General features: G+C 39.0%; 1 protein-coding gene across 1 annotated transcript; it reads left to right on the forward strand.

The window, feature by feature from the left end:
• The first annotated feature begins 1,245 nt into the window (after nucleotides 1–1,245).
• Nucleotides 1,246–14,001, forward strand: LOC125236232 (luciferin 4-monooxygenase-like). The gene is made up of 11 exons (XM_048142923.1): nucleotides 1,246–1,390; nucleotides 3,055–3,261; nucleotides 4,104–4,296; nucleotides 6,404–6,541; nucleotides 7,343–7,493; nucleotides 8,207–8,341; nucleotides 8,777–8,908; nucleotides 9,786–9,866; nucleotides 10,388–10,531; nucleotides 11,455–11,620; nucleotides 12,546–14,001. The coding sequence occupies exons 2-11, from the start codon at nucleotides 3,234–3,236 to the stop codon at nucleotides 12,773–12,775; spliced, it is 1,398 nt and encodes a 465-aa protein (XP_047998880.1). The 5' UTR covers nucleotides 1,246–1,390; nucleotides 3,055–3,233; the 3' UTR covers nucleotides 12,776–14,001.
• Nucleotides 14,002–14,874: the final 873 nt, after the last annotated feature.

The following is a 14,874-nucleotide window of genomic DNA, read 5'->3' on the forward strand; positions in this document are numbered from 1 at the left end:
ACATGGGTATTTTTTACGCGATTTATACTCAGAATCGCGAGGTCTTTCCATCCTGATAGGAGAAAAAAATGTCCCAAGATTTCCATACATTTTTCAAACTTTTTCATTCCGTTACCGCCCTATAAAATGTATGAAAAAATGGTAATGGAATGGGAAAAAAACCTTGGGACACTGTTTTTCTCCTATTAGAATTGAAAGAGCTCGCGATTCTGAGTGGAAACCATATAAAAATTTCTAAATCTAAAAAAAAGTTAGGTGGACAGTTTAAAAAAATGGCCCTTAAATCGAATTATATACCTTAATCACCGATCAAAGTATGTTTTTTTTTTTTTTTTTTTTTTATTATTATAAATGGGCTTACTCTTGACCGCAGACTAGCCAAAGCTATGTATTACCGATTAGCATTTTTTTTTCATCAACAAAATGAATCTAATCACATGTCCGTTAGGTGATATTGAGGAAAGTTTAGATTTTTTATAAATTATGGGTAAAACAATATAAATATACTCAGACGAAGAATATACTACTTACTTATTAGTTAAAGTTAAGAATTTCACCATCCCCTTTCTTCCCGTGGGTGTCGTAGAAGTCGACTGTGGGATATGGGTTAAATTGTGGCGTAGGCGAGAGGCTGGCAACCTGTCACTGCAATGTCACAGTTTGGATTTCTTTCAACCCTTTTTTTCCAAGAGTGGCACTGAAACTTAGTAGTTCATGTGCTCTGCCTACCCCTTTATGGGATACAGGCGTAATTATATGTATGTTATTAGTTAAACTAATGTCGGCTTTGAAGATTGCCTGTCACGTTTGTTTGTCGGTTGGTTCATTCCAAAACTTATTTTTCATAAATTGATTAGGTATCACAAGTACCTACCAACGGCGGCTGGTCCATACAAGACGATTCCTACCGGCTTGCCTAAAATTGATTACTAGTAAAGTATCTAATGTTAAGGTAGGCTTCTTTTTGCTCAGTGTTGCTTAGCAGAAATTTTCACCAGCCGCCACTGGTACCTACACCTGTCAAAATTGCCAGCCAGATATCATGATGGTCTCTTTGCAATCCGTGCAATGAGATTTATATATATTATTTTAATTATCTATTTATCTATTCATTGAAAAAGTCCTAAAAAAATACTGTCTATGCCGTTTTATCTTATCAAATCGAACCACTGCATTCGCACTGATTTCGGAATGTTATAAAAGCGGGTGTAATGCAATGAATTAAGGCATTATCTATAAGTTATTGAAATTATCGTTTTAAGATTAGCGGTAAATCATGCCGGTACGATACGGAAATGCTACGACAAATGGACCAGCGGCAGCTGACTCCTATCATCTTGGAAATTTGGTATTGGATTTCTTCAACCAACCAGGTGATTTCGTTTGGCAGGTAAGGGCTCTTTTACAGTAGTTATCAGTTATTTTAGATTGCTTGGCCAGACCGTGATTAACCCTTAAATGCATAGTGATGTATATACATACTTATGTATTATTAAGGTCATGTATTTACGGGTTAAAGTGCGCGGTTGGTTTTTGCTATAGACACAGTTTCGAACGCAAGCGATAATGGAATGCAGAAAAAATACAATTGGCTCTATATGTAATGGCTGATGTACAGTATGCACACAAACTTGTATACGGAAAATGAAAAGAATATAATTATGCAAACAACAAGCCATTAACAAATAATATTTTACAACATATCGTCACTAGTGTCACTACTTTGAAAGTTAAAATATGCATCTCATATCTACAATTTTCTTTTTCAATTGCAATTTCTCAAAGTTACAAATGATCTTAGGCTAAGTATAATATTCCACCCTACATACATAATTATATACTACTAACTTAAAATTTTACATTATAGAGATTTTCATTGATAGATGAAGATACAAGTTTTTTTAAAGTAGTGACGATATGTGAATGATAAACACAGAACTGAAATGAAACAAAAACAGAAGTGAAAAAATCTGTGGAAATAAACAAAAGACGCGCGCTGGCAATGGCAACCATTTTGGACAGACTGCCAGCACGTGCGCAGCAGGAAGGCTGGTAGTTCCGTACTTGTAGCATACAACGCTTACCCCTGATTTAGTAGGTAATTAAGTCATTTTCCTTCGTTGATCGCATGCGTTCTTCGCCTCTGAGGTAGAATAGGAAATCATCATATGATATATCATCCTTTTATCGCCCACTGCTGAGCATAGGCCTCTCTTCTAGACAGTACGCCACTTTTCCCGGTCCTGGGCTAGTCTTATCCAGTTGTGACCCGCTATTTTCCGGATGTCATCGACCCAACGAGCCAACGGATGCCAGGCATTCCTTACATTTGTAAGCGGCCACCACTCCGTTAACATTTTAGTCCACCTGCCATCACTCTGCCTAGCAACATGTCCCGCCCAACTCCACTTTAGTTTGGTTATAACGAAACCCACGTCTTGCACCTTGGTGCGACGACGGATCTCGGTATTCCTCACTCGATCTTGCATCTTGATACCGAGCATGGCGCGCTCCATGGCTCTCTGTGCTACTCGTACCATATGCACAGCCTTCTTAGTGAGCGTCCATGTCTCGGCATGGTAAGTCATGGTGGGCAGGACAGATTGATTAAGGAGGCGAGTTTTCAGGCATTGTGGAATGTCAGCGGGTTTGAGAATGTCTGCAAGTTTATTGAATGCCGCCCAACCGAGCTGGATTCTCCTGGAAATCCTTTTCTTGATGCGTTCTGTCAAAAGATAGAACATGTCCAAGATATACACGTATTGGTCGACCAGGCAGGCAATTATGGTCGCGCGATAAATGATAAAACATCTGGCCGTCCCTATCGCACTTACTAATAGTGCGATAGGGACGGCCGGATATTTTATCGTCTATCGCGCGACCATGCTACCCGTGCATCTCTAGTGGTTCGTTCCCCACTATTATAGTTGGCATCGAATCACCAGAGATGTTCGTCATAACTTTGGTATTGGACATATTCATCTTAAGACCTATAGGTAATCTAAAATAGGAAATTTAGTTCATGTAGTCATAGCGCCCACGTTTTAATTTTAGATCGACGCAGGCACTGGCGAAGTTGAGAACAAATCTTCGGTGAAAAGCGTTCCATACAACTGGCGAGATGTTTAAAAAATGCCGGTTACAAGCCGGGAGATGTGGTCGCTGTGTCGGGTATCAACCACCTTGACATTCACATCCCCTTCTACGCTTCGTACTTTAATGGACATCCAATTATGGGAATCGACCCATCTTATAGATACGGTAAGTATTAGAGATAGTTTTAAAAATCTAGGACCTATGTTATAATACATAACGTCACTACTTTTAAAAAAACTTGTATCTTCGTCTGTCAATGAAAAGAAAATTGTAGTAAGTATGTATGGAATGCATATAGACTTACTGCGTTTTAACTTTGAGGAACAGCGTGAGATACGAAATTTTTTAAAAGTAGTGACGATAAGGTACAGCAGTTCAAATCTCGACTGGGGGTCAAATGTAAGTGGTCCATTTTTTCCATGTTTTACAATGATTGGATTATTAAATAGTGTCCCACGGTTATATATATGGTAGGTTTGTTCAGTGGATACATGTAGAACTCAACAACATAGTGTGATAATGGAAATAATGGATTAGTTACAAATCCCCCAGTCGAGATTTGCCCCGCTGTACCTTATATTTTTGATGGTCAGACAAGGAATGATTATTATAATTAAAGGATTATTATCTTCCAAATCAAATCAAAATTTATCTGTTTTCCATACATTAGCCTAAGGCTAGTAAGTGCGTTTTCGCATTATTCGATCCGTTATCGGATGTAGGACCGATAACCTATACATTACAGGCGCCATCTTGGATTTTTTCCATTGAAATACTTCCGACTTCCGATATCGGATAGGATAATGTGAAAACGGACCATGGCTATAACTTATCGGTAAATATAACTTATCTTAAAATTTTGCTACTGCTGGATTAACTGGAATATACTTACTTGCTTTATATATTATGAGAAAACCGGGAACGAGTTAATTAGTATTATTTGATCAATAATCCATTAACAACAATCAATATCCATTATGCTAAAATTTCACATATATTTCATACAGATGAAGTAAAGAGGCTTTTCGACATATCGCAACCAAAAGTTGCGTTCCTCGAATCGGGACTCGTAGAAGAGTATGAGAAGGTCATCAAGGACCTCGGACTGGACACAAGGATTATCACATTCGGCGATGGCGACAGATCTTTGGCCAAATTTATAAGGACGTTCGATGATGGTACTCCTGACAGCGAATTCAGGTTGGTGGATAAAATTGATAATGAATGGCTATATGTGATAAAGGGTTAGGAATTGTTTAACCCCGTTTTCTCTAGTGGGTATCGTAGAAATCTGCGGGATATGGACTCACTTGTGCTGTACAGTCAACCAATCTGAATACTAGGCCACTTTTCACAGTAAAAGTCAAACTGACTTCTATAGCAAATAAAGCACGGTGTCAATACGACAGGATTCTAGAGTGGCCTAGGATTCTATTGGTTTTTCAATAAGTTCAATAACATTCATCCTGCGGTCGGTGCACCAAGTTTAGTACCCACGTTGCCTTACCAGGGTGCGTAGCCGAATGGCACAAATGCTCACGAAACGAAACGCTCGTAGATATCTATCTTTATCGCTCTAGCGTATTGGCGCGACATAGCCAGCCTACCTTTCGCGGCGTTTCGTTTTCGTTTCGCGTCCCAGAAATGCCATTCGGCTACGGCACCAGAAAATCTGATACTCGTGCTAGCACCGACTACTATTCGTGGTTAACAGCTCCAAAGTAGGTGTATAAACACATTGTTAATTACAATTATTACTGATTACGTTAATTAATTAAAGCAGATAATCTGAAAAAAAAAATGATAAGATTTTATTTGATTAAAAAACCGGCCAAGAGCGTGTCGGGCCACGCTCAGTGTAGGGTTCCGTAGTTTTCCGTATTTTTCTCAAAAACTACTAAACCTATGAAGTTCAAAACAATTTTCCTAGAAAGTCTTTATAAAGTTCTACTTTTGTGATTTTTTTCATATTTTTTAAACATATGGTTCAAAAGTTAGAGGGCACACTTTTTTTTCCTTTAGGAGCGATTATTTCCGAAAATATTAATATTATCAAAAAACGATCTTAGTAAACCCTTATTCATTTTTAAATACCTATCCAATGATATATCACACGTTGGGATTGGAATGAAAACAAAAATCAGCCCCCACTTTACATGTAGGGGGGGTACCCTAATAAAACATTTTTTTCCATTTTTTATTTTTGCACTTTGTTGGCGTCATTGATATACATATTGGTACCAAATTTCAGCTTTCTAGTGATAACGGTTACTGAGATTATCCGCGGACGGACGGACGGACGGACGGACGGACGGACGGACGGACGGACGGACGGACGGACGGACGGACGGACGGACGGACGGACGGACAGACAGACATGGCGAAACTATAAGGGTTCCTAGTTGACTACGGAACCCTAAAAATGAGACATTAGAAGTCGATAAAATGTGTACTTGAATGAATATATTTTATGTTAAAACTTGCTGCTGTATTTGTAGTACTAGTAACAGCTAACATTATAATCTAATGTTAGATAATATTATTATGTACAATGATAGTAACTTTGCCTTTTCAACATGATTTTGTTTATCGCATCACATTAAAAGCGACATAATTTGAAAATGGCTAGATTGGACGTGTATTTATTTCATTTTTAATTGCAATAGGTGATCTTACTGCCACTAGGCATTCTGTACCAGTCAACCTTTAGACGTTGGCGATTTCGACAAGTGGGTTTGCTCCGGCCAACACCCAATGTTTAACGCAATGTTCAATGGCACTAGAGTTTATTAACTTCTATGAAATCATTTCGACTTGTGGGCTAAGATAACCATGGAATGGGAGCCCCACGAGTCAAACCGGGGATCCGGCAGACCACGTTGGCGATGGCGGGATAACTTGGACTCCTTTTTTAAAGATTGGCCAGATGTTGCTCCAAACAGGGATGAGTGGAAAAAGAGGGGGGAGGCCTTTGCCCAGCAGTGGGACACATTAGGGTCTAAATAAATAATAATATATATGAAATCATGACGATTTTTTAATCCATGCAAAGGCAGGGCTACCAAAATCCTTGGCAATCAAGTTTGATCTGCCTCTACTGCCGGCCTAGCCAAAATTACTATCGTTGACGCTAGACGCCGCTCGAAACGCAGTCTGGAAACGATAACTACGATAACGATGTTATCCTAAGCGTTTGTGCATTTGGCTATGTACCCTGAACTGTGACACGTTGTGCAAAATAATGTCTAAAGGTCAAAGTTACAATTGTTTACATACGTCCTCTAAGTAGCACTTCGAAATGTTTCAGACCGGCCACCTTTGACACAAGCAAGGTATTCGCATGGCTGGTCTTAACCAGCGGCACCACGGGACTCCCTAAGGTCGCAGCCTTCAAGCATTCTGACATCCTCACCGTGGTCAAAATCAACTCGGTCATGAAAGACAAGTAGGTATCCTGACACGGCTTTATGGTAAACGATTACCGTCATTCTTTGACACCCTGAAACTCCAAGAATTTGGAAGTGTGTAGTACAGGTGCCGTAGCCGACTGGCATTTCTGCGACGCGAAACGAAATCGAAACGCCGCAGAACGGTAGTCTAGCTCTGTTGCGCCAATACGCAAGAGCGATAGAGATAGATAACTACGAGCGTTTCGTTTCGTGAGCGTTTGTGCCATTCGGCTACGTACTCAGTGCAGTCAGTGCATCGTAGGTAGTATCGTCCTTTTCAAATTAATTTATTTAAAATGTTGGTCCAGAAACACCATAATGTTTTAATAACCGGCCTTACGCCGTGGTTTGCGTGGGCTACGGTCGCGCGATGGTCGCGCGACGGCGATGCGACGCATACGAAATCAAACCTTATCGATATGGAAGTATGAGACGCGACGGCGACGGTCGCGCGACCGTCGCCCACGCAAGACACGGCGTTAGGCAGCGGTATTAACAGATCCGACTTCGCACCAAGGTGCGGGACGTGGGTGACGTCATTTCCAAACTCAATTGGAATTTGACCGAATGGTGGCCGCTATCGGATATAAGAAGCGCCTGGCATCCGTTGGCTCGTTGGGTGGATGACATTCGAAAAACTGCGGGGCACTTCTGGATTAGCCCAGGACTGGGATAAGTGGCGTACACGAACATGAAATGATGATGATGATGATGATGATGATGATGATTAACAGTCAGTCACACGTTTTATTGTATTATATTGCTTCTAGTCATTAAATTTTGTCGGTAATTTTCAGAGAAATAGCACCATTTATGCTCCTGCCAAGTGTACAGTGGGTGTCATCATACTTAGCGACGTTGTGCATGATAAGTGTCAACCAAATCAAGCTGCAGTCTTCGACGCCCGTCACAGTGGATCATATCATCGATATCATTAACAAATATAAGGTAATATGTTTGACATTGAGAAGTAAAGTGGGACAATTTACGGAGGAAAAATTAACGGATTTTTAATAAAACTACAATCATCATCATTTGGCCATCAAACTTATCGAAGTAGTCAAGGTTTTGGGGATTTGCAAGGATTTATTTTCCGAAAAAGCTGTTTTCCTCCCTGAAATGAGCTCAAATAAGTTCTCTTCCACCTATTATTATTATATTAGAAGACCTGTGTACCAATATGAAAGTAATAAAGTTCTTTTTAGCACACCAACTGGTAAAGATCAATTTGGCTATTCGAAAAGGGATAGCAAAATTGCATTTTATCCACAAGAGTGCAAAGTAATTTCATACAAATTTTAACTTGATGCCTTGAGCTGGCTGGAATAACCTATAAATAATAATTTGGAATCATAAATATTGAATATATTGCTGGATTTGAATCAATTAGATTTTTTAAAGTCGGTACCTAATATTTTGTTCGTGTTGGTGTGGTGAAACATTTTGTTTCACAATTAAGGTAACAAAGTTTGATTAACCTACGTGCCTTTAAAACCCTTGCAACGCACCAGATTCCAATTTTTGAACCACTCGCTACGCTCGCAGTTAAATATTAGAATCTTTCGCTTGCTCGGGTATCAATATTGGTACGTGCGGTTAAGGTTAAGGACTTTGCCCTCTTGTAAAACAAATAACTAATGTTCTAATTTCTTTTTTTCCAGCCCGTTGCCGCCATATCAACCCCGCTACTGATCAGTGGCATCTTGAAACACGAGAAATATTGCGACTTGACTTGCTTCAAGACGCTCATCGTCACAGCATTCGCGATTAATCCAACTGTTCTAAACCAATTGAAGGTATGTCTAATACTGAAGGTCCTTGAATGTAGGTATTTTAAGTTTATCATTCGCTTGCCCTTATCCCAGCCAGCCTATCTTCCTGTTCCATGCCTCTCTAACTCCAGACATTTCATCATTTACTTAGTTTCGTTTCATATCATATCTCACACAGTTCATCCATCTTTTCCTCGGGTTTTCTCTTCAGTTTACTAGTGGCGTAGGCGAGAGGCTGGCAACCTGTCACTGCAATGTCACAATTTGGATTTCTTTCAACCCCTTTTTGCCAAGAGTGGCACTGAAACTTAGTAGTTCATGTACTCTGCCTACCCTTTTATGGGATGCAGGTGTGATTATATGTATGTATGTATGTCTGAGTAGCAACACAAGTCTTCTTGAGCTTAGTCCTACTGTTGCGATTAGTCAATCTGTGTAAATAATGTCCTTTTTATTTAGGCAAAAATGCGACCTGGCGGCCAAGTGTGGAACCTGCTGGGACAGACAGAGTGCTTGGGTGCCATCTTGCTCCCGGCTCCGAACGGACCTCAAGGCACTTGTGGGACCCAGCTGTCAGTCAGACCTGTAAAAGTAAGAAATTTTTAACGTATTTTGACATTAGCTCCCTCCCACCGTGTGATGACGGTTTAAGAATTTTACTACCCCCTTTCTTCCCGTTGGTGTCGTAGTAGTCGACTGTGGATATGGGTTAAATAGTGGCGTAGGCGAGAGGCTGGCAACCTGTCACTGCAATGTCACAAGCTGTGGTCACAATTTAAATTTCTTTCAACCCCTTTTTGCTAAGAGTGGTACTGAAACTTAGTAATTCATCTGCTCTGCCTACCCCTTTATGGGATACAGGCGTGATTATTTGTATGTATGTACGTATTCCCCTTAACCGTAACCCCTTCAAGGTTAATGAGGAAGCTAACCAGCATTTTAGCACGCCTGAGTGGGTCTACTTGACTGGCTCGACATCTGTCTTAAACTTTCAGTAAGCCTCCTGAACAGTTCAATACATGTTTATAATGATCAAAAATAATATTAAGAAATTTCCAGTTTATGGGGTATCTTAAAAATATTAATAGATACTATTTAATTTTTGTTTCTACTAGACAGCCCTTAACCCCTCAAGCGCCTTGTTCCAGCTCTGTCCCAGGCAATTGAAACTGTAATTAACTGATTGAAAGTTATTAATTCAGTAGCAAATTTTTGACAACGGCGTTCCAGGGGTTAAGGACCAAAAGAACCTATCTATTGACATTATCTGACCATCGAATGGACCAGAATCTAGTAGATATCTATCTCTAAGCAGCGGTAAATGCTTTCGTTTGGCGTCGGAGAAATGCCATTCGGCTACGGGGCCAGAATCAAAGCAGTAAATGCACTGAAACTTTACATCGGGCGAATTTTACAATTAGTTGCCAACGTGTACACAATACTTAATGATCTGTATTTATATTTTCAGTTGGTAGATACAACGACTGGTCAAGATATCACGGAACCAAACAAAGTAGGAGAGCTGTTGACAAAGGGCCCAATGTTAACGGTAGGTACCATATTTACTACACTTCGATAAAGGATGATGGAATTTTAGAAAACCTAAGAGTATCTGGCGGGAAGAAAGATATTTAGTTTGATTCCCGTTTGTCAGTTAAGTAGTCCTCGCAAGGTACAAATCAGGTGCAAAGGTTGTTTAAGGAACACATCTTGAGGAAAACCGGACCACTAAGAATATTTTACCCGTTAGATCGAAACGTCAAAGTCGCTTTGGTAAAACTAGAGTGTATGCCAAATCCTTGATTAGTTGTCAAAGCGGATTCCCGGCTCTCATGAGCTGCTGCTGCTGCAAAGTACCAGGATACCACAATGAAGAAGTAGATTAAACTATTAAATTCTAATATCAATTCAAAAAAGGAGTGTACAAGTTTCTAATGGGTCGGCAACGCGCACGTGACACCCCTTGAGTTGCGGGCGTCCATAGGTTGCGGCGACCGCTTTCCATCAGGCGGGCCGTATACCTGTTTGCCACCGACGTGGTATAAAAAAAAAATCATGCTCGTGTTGTAGGAATATTACAAGAATCCAGAGGCAACTGAGGCTGCGTTCACAGACGGCTGGTTGAGGACTGGCGATCTGCTGTACAGAGACGAAAACGGATACTACTTCTTCGTGGAAAGGATATCCAGCTCATTCAGATATCAGAACTATTTTGTAAGTCCAATATTTTTACCGTTTTGGTTTTTAAGTTTACTTATGTTATTTCAAATACACTAGTCTTTGTCAGCTTTAAAATTTGCGACCATTTAATAGTACTATGGCTCAATAGTTTTGAATATAATATATCCAAATATTTTTTAAAGACACACACGGGTTGAACGCGATAAAGTTATTTGTTATACAAGGGGGCAAAGTTGTATTTTAACGCCGAGTGTGGAATTGAAAAACGAGCAAGTGAAAGGATTCTATAGTTGAACCACGAGCGAAGCGAGTGGTTCGAAAATAGAATCCTGAACTTGCGAGTTTTTTAACACACGAGAAGTAAAATACATTTGCACCCGAGTGTAACACAAAACTTTTCCCCTCACTATAGCGAGGAAACTACAACGCAAAAAATGCGTTTATCACTGCTTCCAGTAGTTCCACAGGTGGAAAATCATCTTTATTACTAGATTCACCTACTTTTATCAATTTTAAAGCAGTTAATTTGACTTTATTCAAGGTCAAATTACTTTACCCACTAGTGGATAAAATGCGTTTTTACCCGCTGGTATTAAAGGACAAAACACGTGTTTCCGAGCTAGTGAGGGGAAAAATAACATTGTTAACTGGCCGAAACGTTGGATAAAAGCTAAAAATGTTATTTGATCGCGTTCGACCCCTGTGTGTCTTTAAGAAATGTGTACAAAACGCGAGAACTTAAAGTGTTATATTTCCAAATAGGTATACTAATCGCCATAAAATTCCATAGATTGGACATATTCATTATCGATTCCAATTGATCATTGAATCTGCTCACGAAATTTTGCAAAACATCTGATTAGAATGTACCTGTAGAAGATAACATCCAACATTTATGTCCAAGCTGATCCCAAGACTTGGCAAATCCACTCAATTGACACACAACTTGTTCACAGATCACCCCCATGGAGTTAGAGCATGTGATCCAAGAGCACCCGGATGTTCTGGATGTGTGTGTGGTGGGTGTGCCGCATCCGGAGGACAACAAACACGCTATCGGATGCGTTATGCGACGGCCCGGATCCACTCTCACAGAACAGAATATCAAGGACCTTATTTCAAGTTAGTATATGAGCTTCTCGAGTGCTATATGGCCATTTTCGAAAATTGGGACCCAAAATTAGTGAAAGTTTAACACCTAGGCTTGCGAAGGACTACAAACAAGCAACGTCAAGGACATAATGTTTAGTCTAATTCATAGTACCTAGTTTAGTAACTTTATTTTAGACGCAAATTACCTTCTTAATTTCTCGAAAAAAGATCAGTACGATCATTTATAAAACTTGATAATTGTAGCACAATTTATCCCAATATCCGGTCGTTAGGCATTTTGGCTTCAGTCATAAAATAAAACCTGGATAATTGCGATTATGTGATTCATTACAGTCATAATCATAATATACATATAACATACCTATGTTTTGTTAATTAAAGAATATCGTGATTAAGTGGCTATTCGAAAATTCAAACGAGATTTACACCCTGTTTTTATTGAATTCCGTTAACTTAAGAGAAGGTTCTTTAGATCAAATACAATAAATTTCTCCAAGAAACTAGCGACTTTTAACTCTTACGGTTACTGAGTTATTAAAAAAATAAAAATAATTACTGAACACGTGTGTGACAGCCTTTACCACTTCCTAATGTTATTTGTTTTGACGTGTGCCGTCAATCACTTGACACTAACTTGAATATTATTCATAAGTTAAGGGTCTCTCACACTAATTAATTCATTTATTATGTATGAAAACGATGAAAAAAATTTTTTGGCGAATTTAACTAAAAGTAATATACAGGGTGGTTCCTGATAACGAACCTAACAACGTGTCGAATTTAACGGAAAACAAAAAAAACACGGTGTATAATGGATTAATTAAGAAGATAATTTACAACTATTTAACTAAGAATTCATATTACGAGTAAGTGTACCTACTTAAAATCAACCTACCCACAGCATAATTGTCCTAATTATTCATTTACTTTTCAGGTAAACTGTCCTCCTACAAACAAGTGAGCAGCGTCATCTTCGTTGACAACTTCCCAAGAACCATCTCCGGCAAAATCGCCAGAGGCAAGGTCTTAGAATACGTATTGGAGGTCCAGAAACTTGGATCTTCTGAATGGCCTAGCTCTGGCAACACGAGAAAACTGATCAGCGCTTTCCAGCAGCTTAGCACTACGGGCAACACCAGATATTTGTCGAGAGGGCGACACTGATGGATTAAGAAAGGGTAGAAAATTAGATCAAAAGAGAAAACCAACAGTGCTCTAAAGGCACAGTATTTAAATAAAGAGTACTATCGTACAGTATGGCCACTCCCGCTCCCCGCTCGATTATTATCTTTATCTCACAGTTACTGCCTGTCAAAAACGCCAGTCGACCTGTCATATCTCACTCATACAAGAATGGTACGCGTTCACCTACACGAGCTTAGAATGTGTGCTAGGAACGCGCTTCTTTCATATATTTGATCGCCAGTGTCCGAGGTGTGCTAAACGGTTACTTATCGAACCATAAATTGCAAATGTTTCCTAGATATTTAGACTATATAATAACTAACGTACCTATTCTAAAATGTTAGATTGGTACAGGATCAGTTCGTGGCGTTAGTATCAATAGCTGCTGCCTCATACAATTGTTAATTATAGGCTGATAAGCGTCACAAGATATCTGGGCATTTTTTGACTATGCGCGAAAAATAAAATTAAATGGCAGGTGAAATATAGTAGATTATACACCAAGGGAATAAAACACTGTTTTATGTCACGGGCGCGATATTGAATCCTGAACGTAACGAAGGACTCCCAGTTTTAGTTATAGAATTGTCCTGAGTGCAGTGAGGGATTCAAGCGCCCAAGACAAAAACAGTTTTATTCCCGAGGTATATACTCTACTTTTCTCACCTTATGCGAGACAAGAAAAAACACCAAATTACAATTACAAATTACAATCACTAGACATTTTCGCTATTATTCTTGAAATGGAGCTATAAAATGATACCGCCGCAACTTGTCACAACTCGTTTCTGACAGCATTTCAACAAATGAAGATCGTGCGTCAAATGAAAATCGAGTCGGTCGCGGCTTCGGTTTTTGAAAATCGAGTTGGTCATGCCCGCCGCGGGCATTACGGCTTAACGAAATTAGACTTTATCGTCATAGCAATAAGGTGCAATTATTTGGCAATTACATTATTGCGCCGTGAGTAATAATGAATTTTCATACAACATTATATCACGGTTGTTGACAAGGGATATAATGTCATGCTTTCCGTGAAGTTCTAATGACATATAATCCGACTTTGTCGAGCATGAGGTGTGAAATAGTTATTTGTTATACAAGGGGGTAAAGTTGTATTTTAACGCCGAGTGTGGAATTGAAAAACGAGCAAGTGAAAGGATTCTATAGTTGAACCACGAGCGAAGCGAGTGGTTCGAGATTAGAATCCTGAACTTGCGAGTTTTTTAACACACGAGAAGTGAAATACATTTGCACCCGAGTGTAACACAAAACTTTTCCCCTCACTATAGCGAGGAAACTACAACGCAAAAAATGCGTTTATCACTGCTTCCAGTAGTGCCACAGGTGGTAAATCATCTTTATTACTAGATTCACCTACTTTTATCAATTTTAAAGTAGTTAATTTGACTTTATTCAAGGTCAAATTACTTTACCCACTAGTGGATAAAATGCGTTTTTACCCGCTGGTATTAAAGGACAAAACACGTGTTTCCGAGCTAGTGAGGGGAAAAAAATATTGTAGTATTACTACACTGTACTCAGTTCGAGACGACGATTCGACGGAGACACTTTTTGTCACCTAAACAGTGTTTCATTATAAAATGTACATTTTAGGCTATAAAGTAATGTAATATGGGCTTTGTTGCTGATTTAAATTGTAAATAATAATAATTCGGATAGTAAAATAAGGCAGTCAAAATTTCTAGAATTATCAGATACAATTTAACTGTATGAGGGAAGGGAATTATAATTATGTTATGTTATGAAAGAAAGGATTTTCATTTTTTGAATGATACATGTAAGTACAGTCGAGTTCATAAATATGTGTACATTTCTTCACCTAACTCGTTGCAATAAGGTGAAATAATGTACACATATTATGAACTGGACTCTACGCAAAGTACAAGTTGAGACGTTGAAACTTATGATGCAAGATCATATTAAGTTGTTAAGTAATACAAGTTTTTTCTACAAAAATGCTTAATAATTATGAACAACAAATTGTTTTAGATGTCAGTCATCTCAATTGTGGTTTATGTTTGTTAAATCTATAGGTACTAAAATTAATGTATGTG

The sequence above is a fragment of the Leguminivora glycinivorella genome, chromosome 19 (assembly GCF_023078275.1).
Source record: "Leguminivora glycinivorella isolate SPB_JAAS2020 chromosome 19, LegGlyc_1.1, whole genome shotgun sequence".
Taxonomy (NCBI): Eukaryota; Metazoa; Arthropoda; class Insecta; order Lepidoptera; family Tortricidae; genus Leguminivora; species Leguminivora glycinivorella.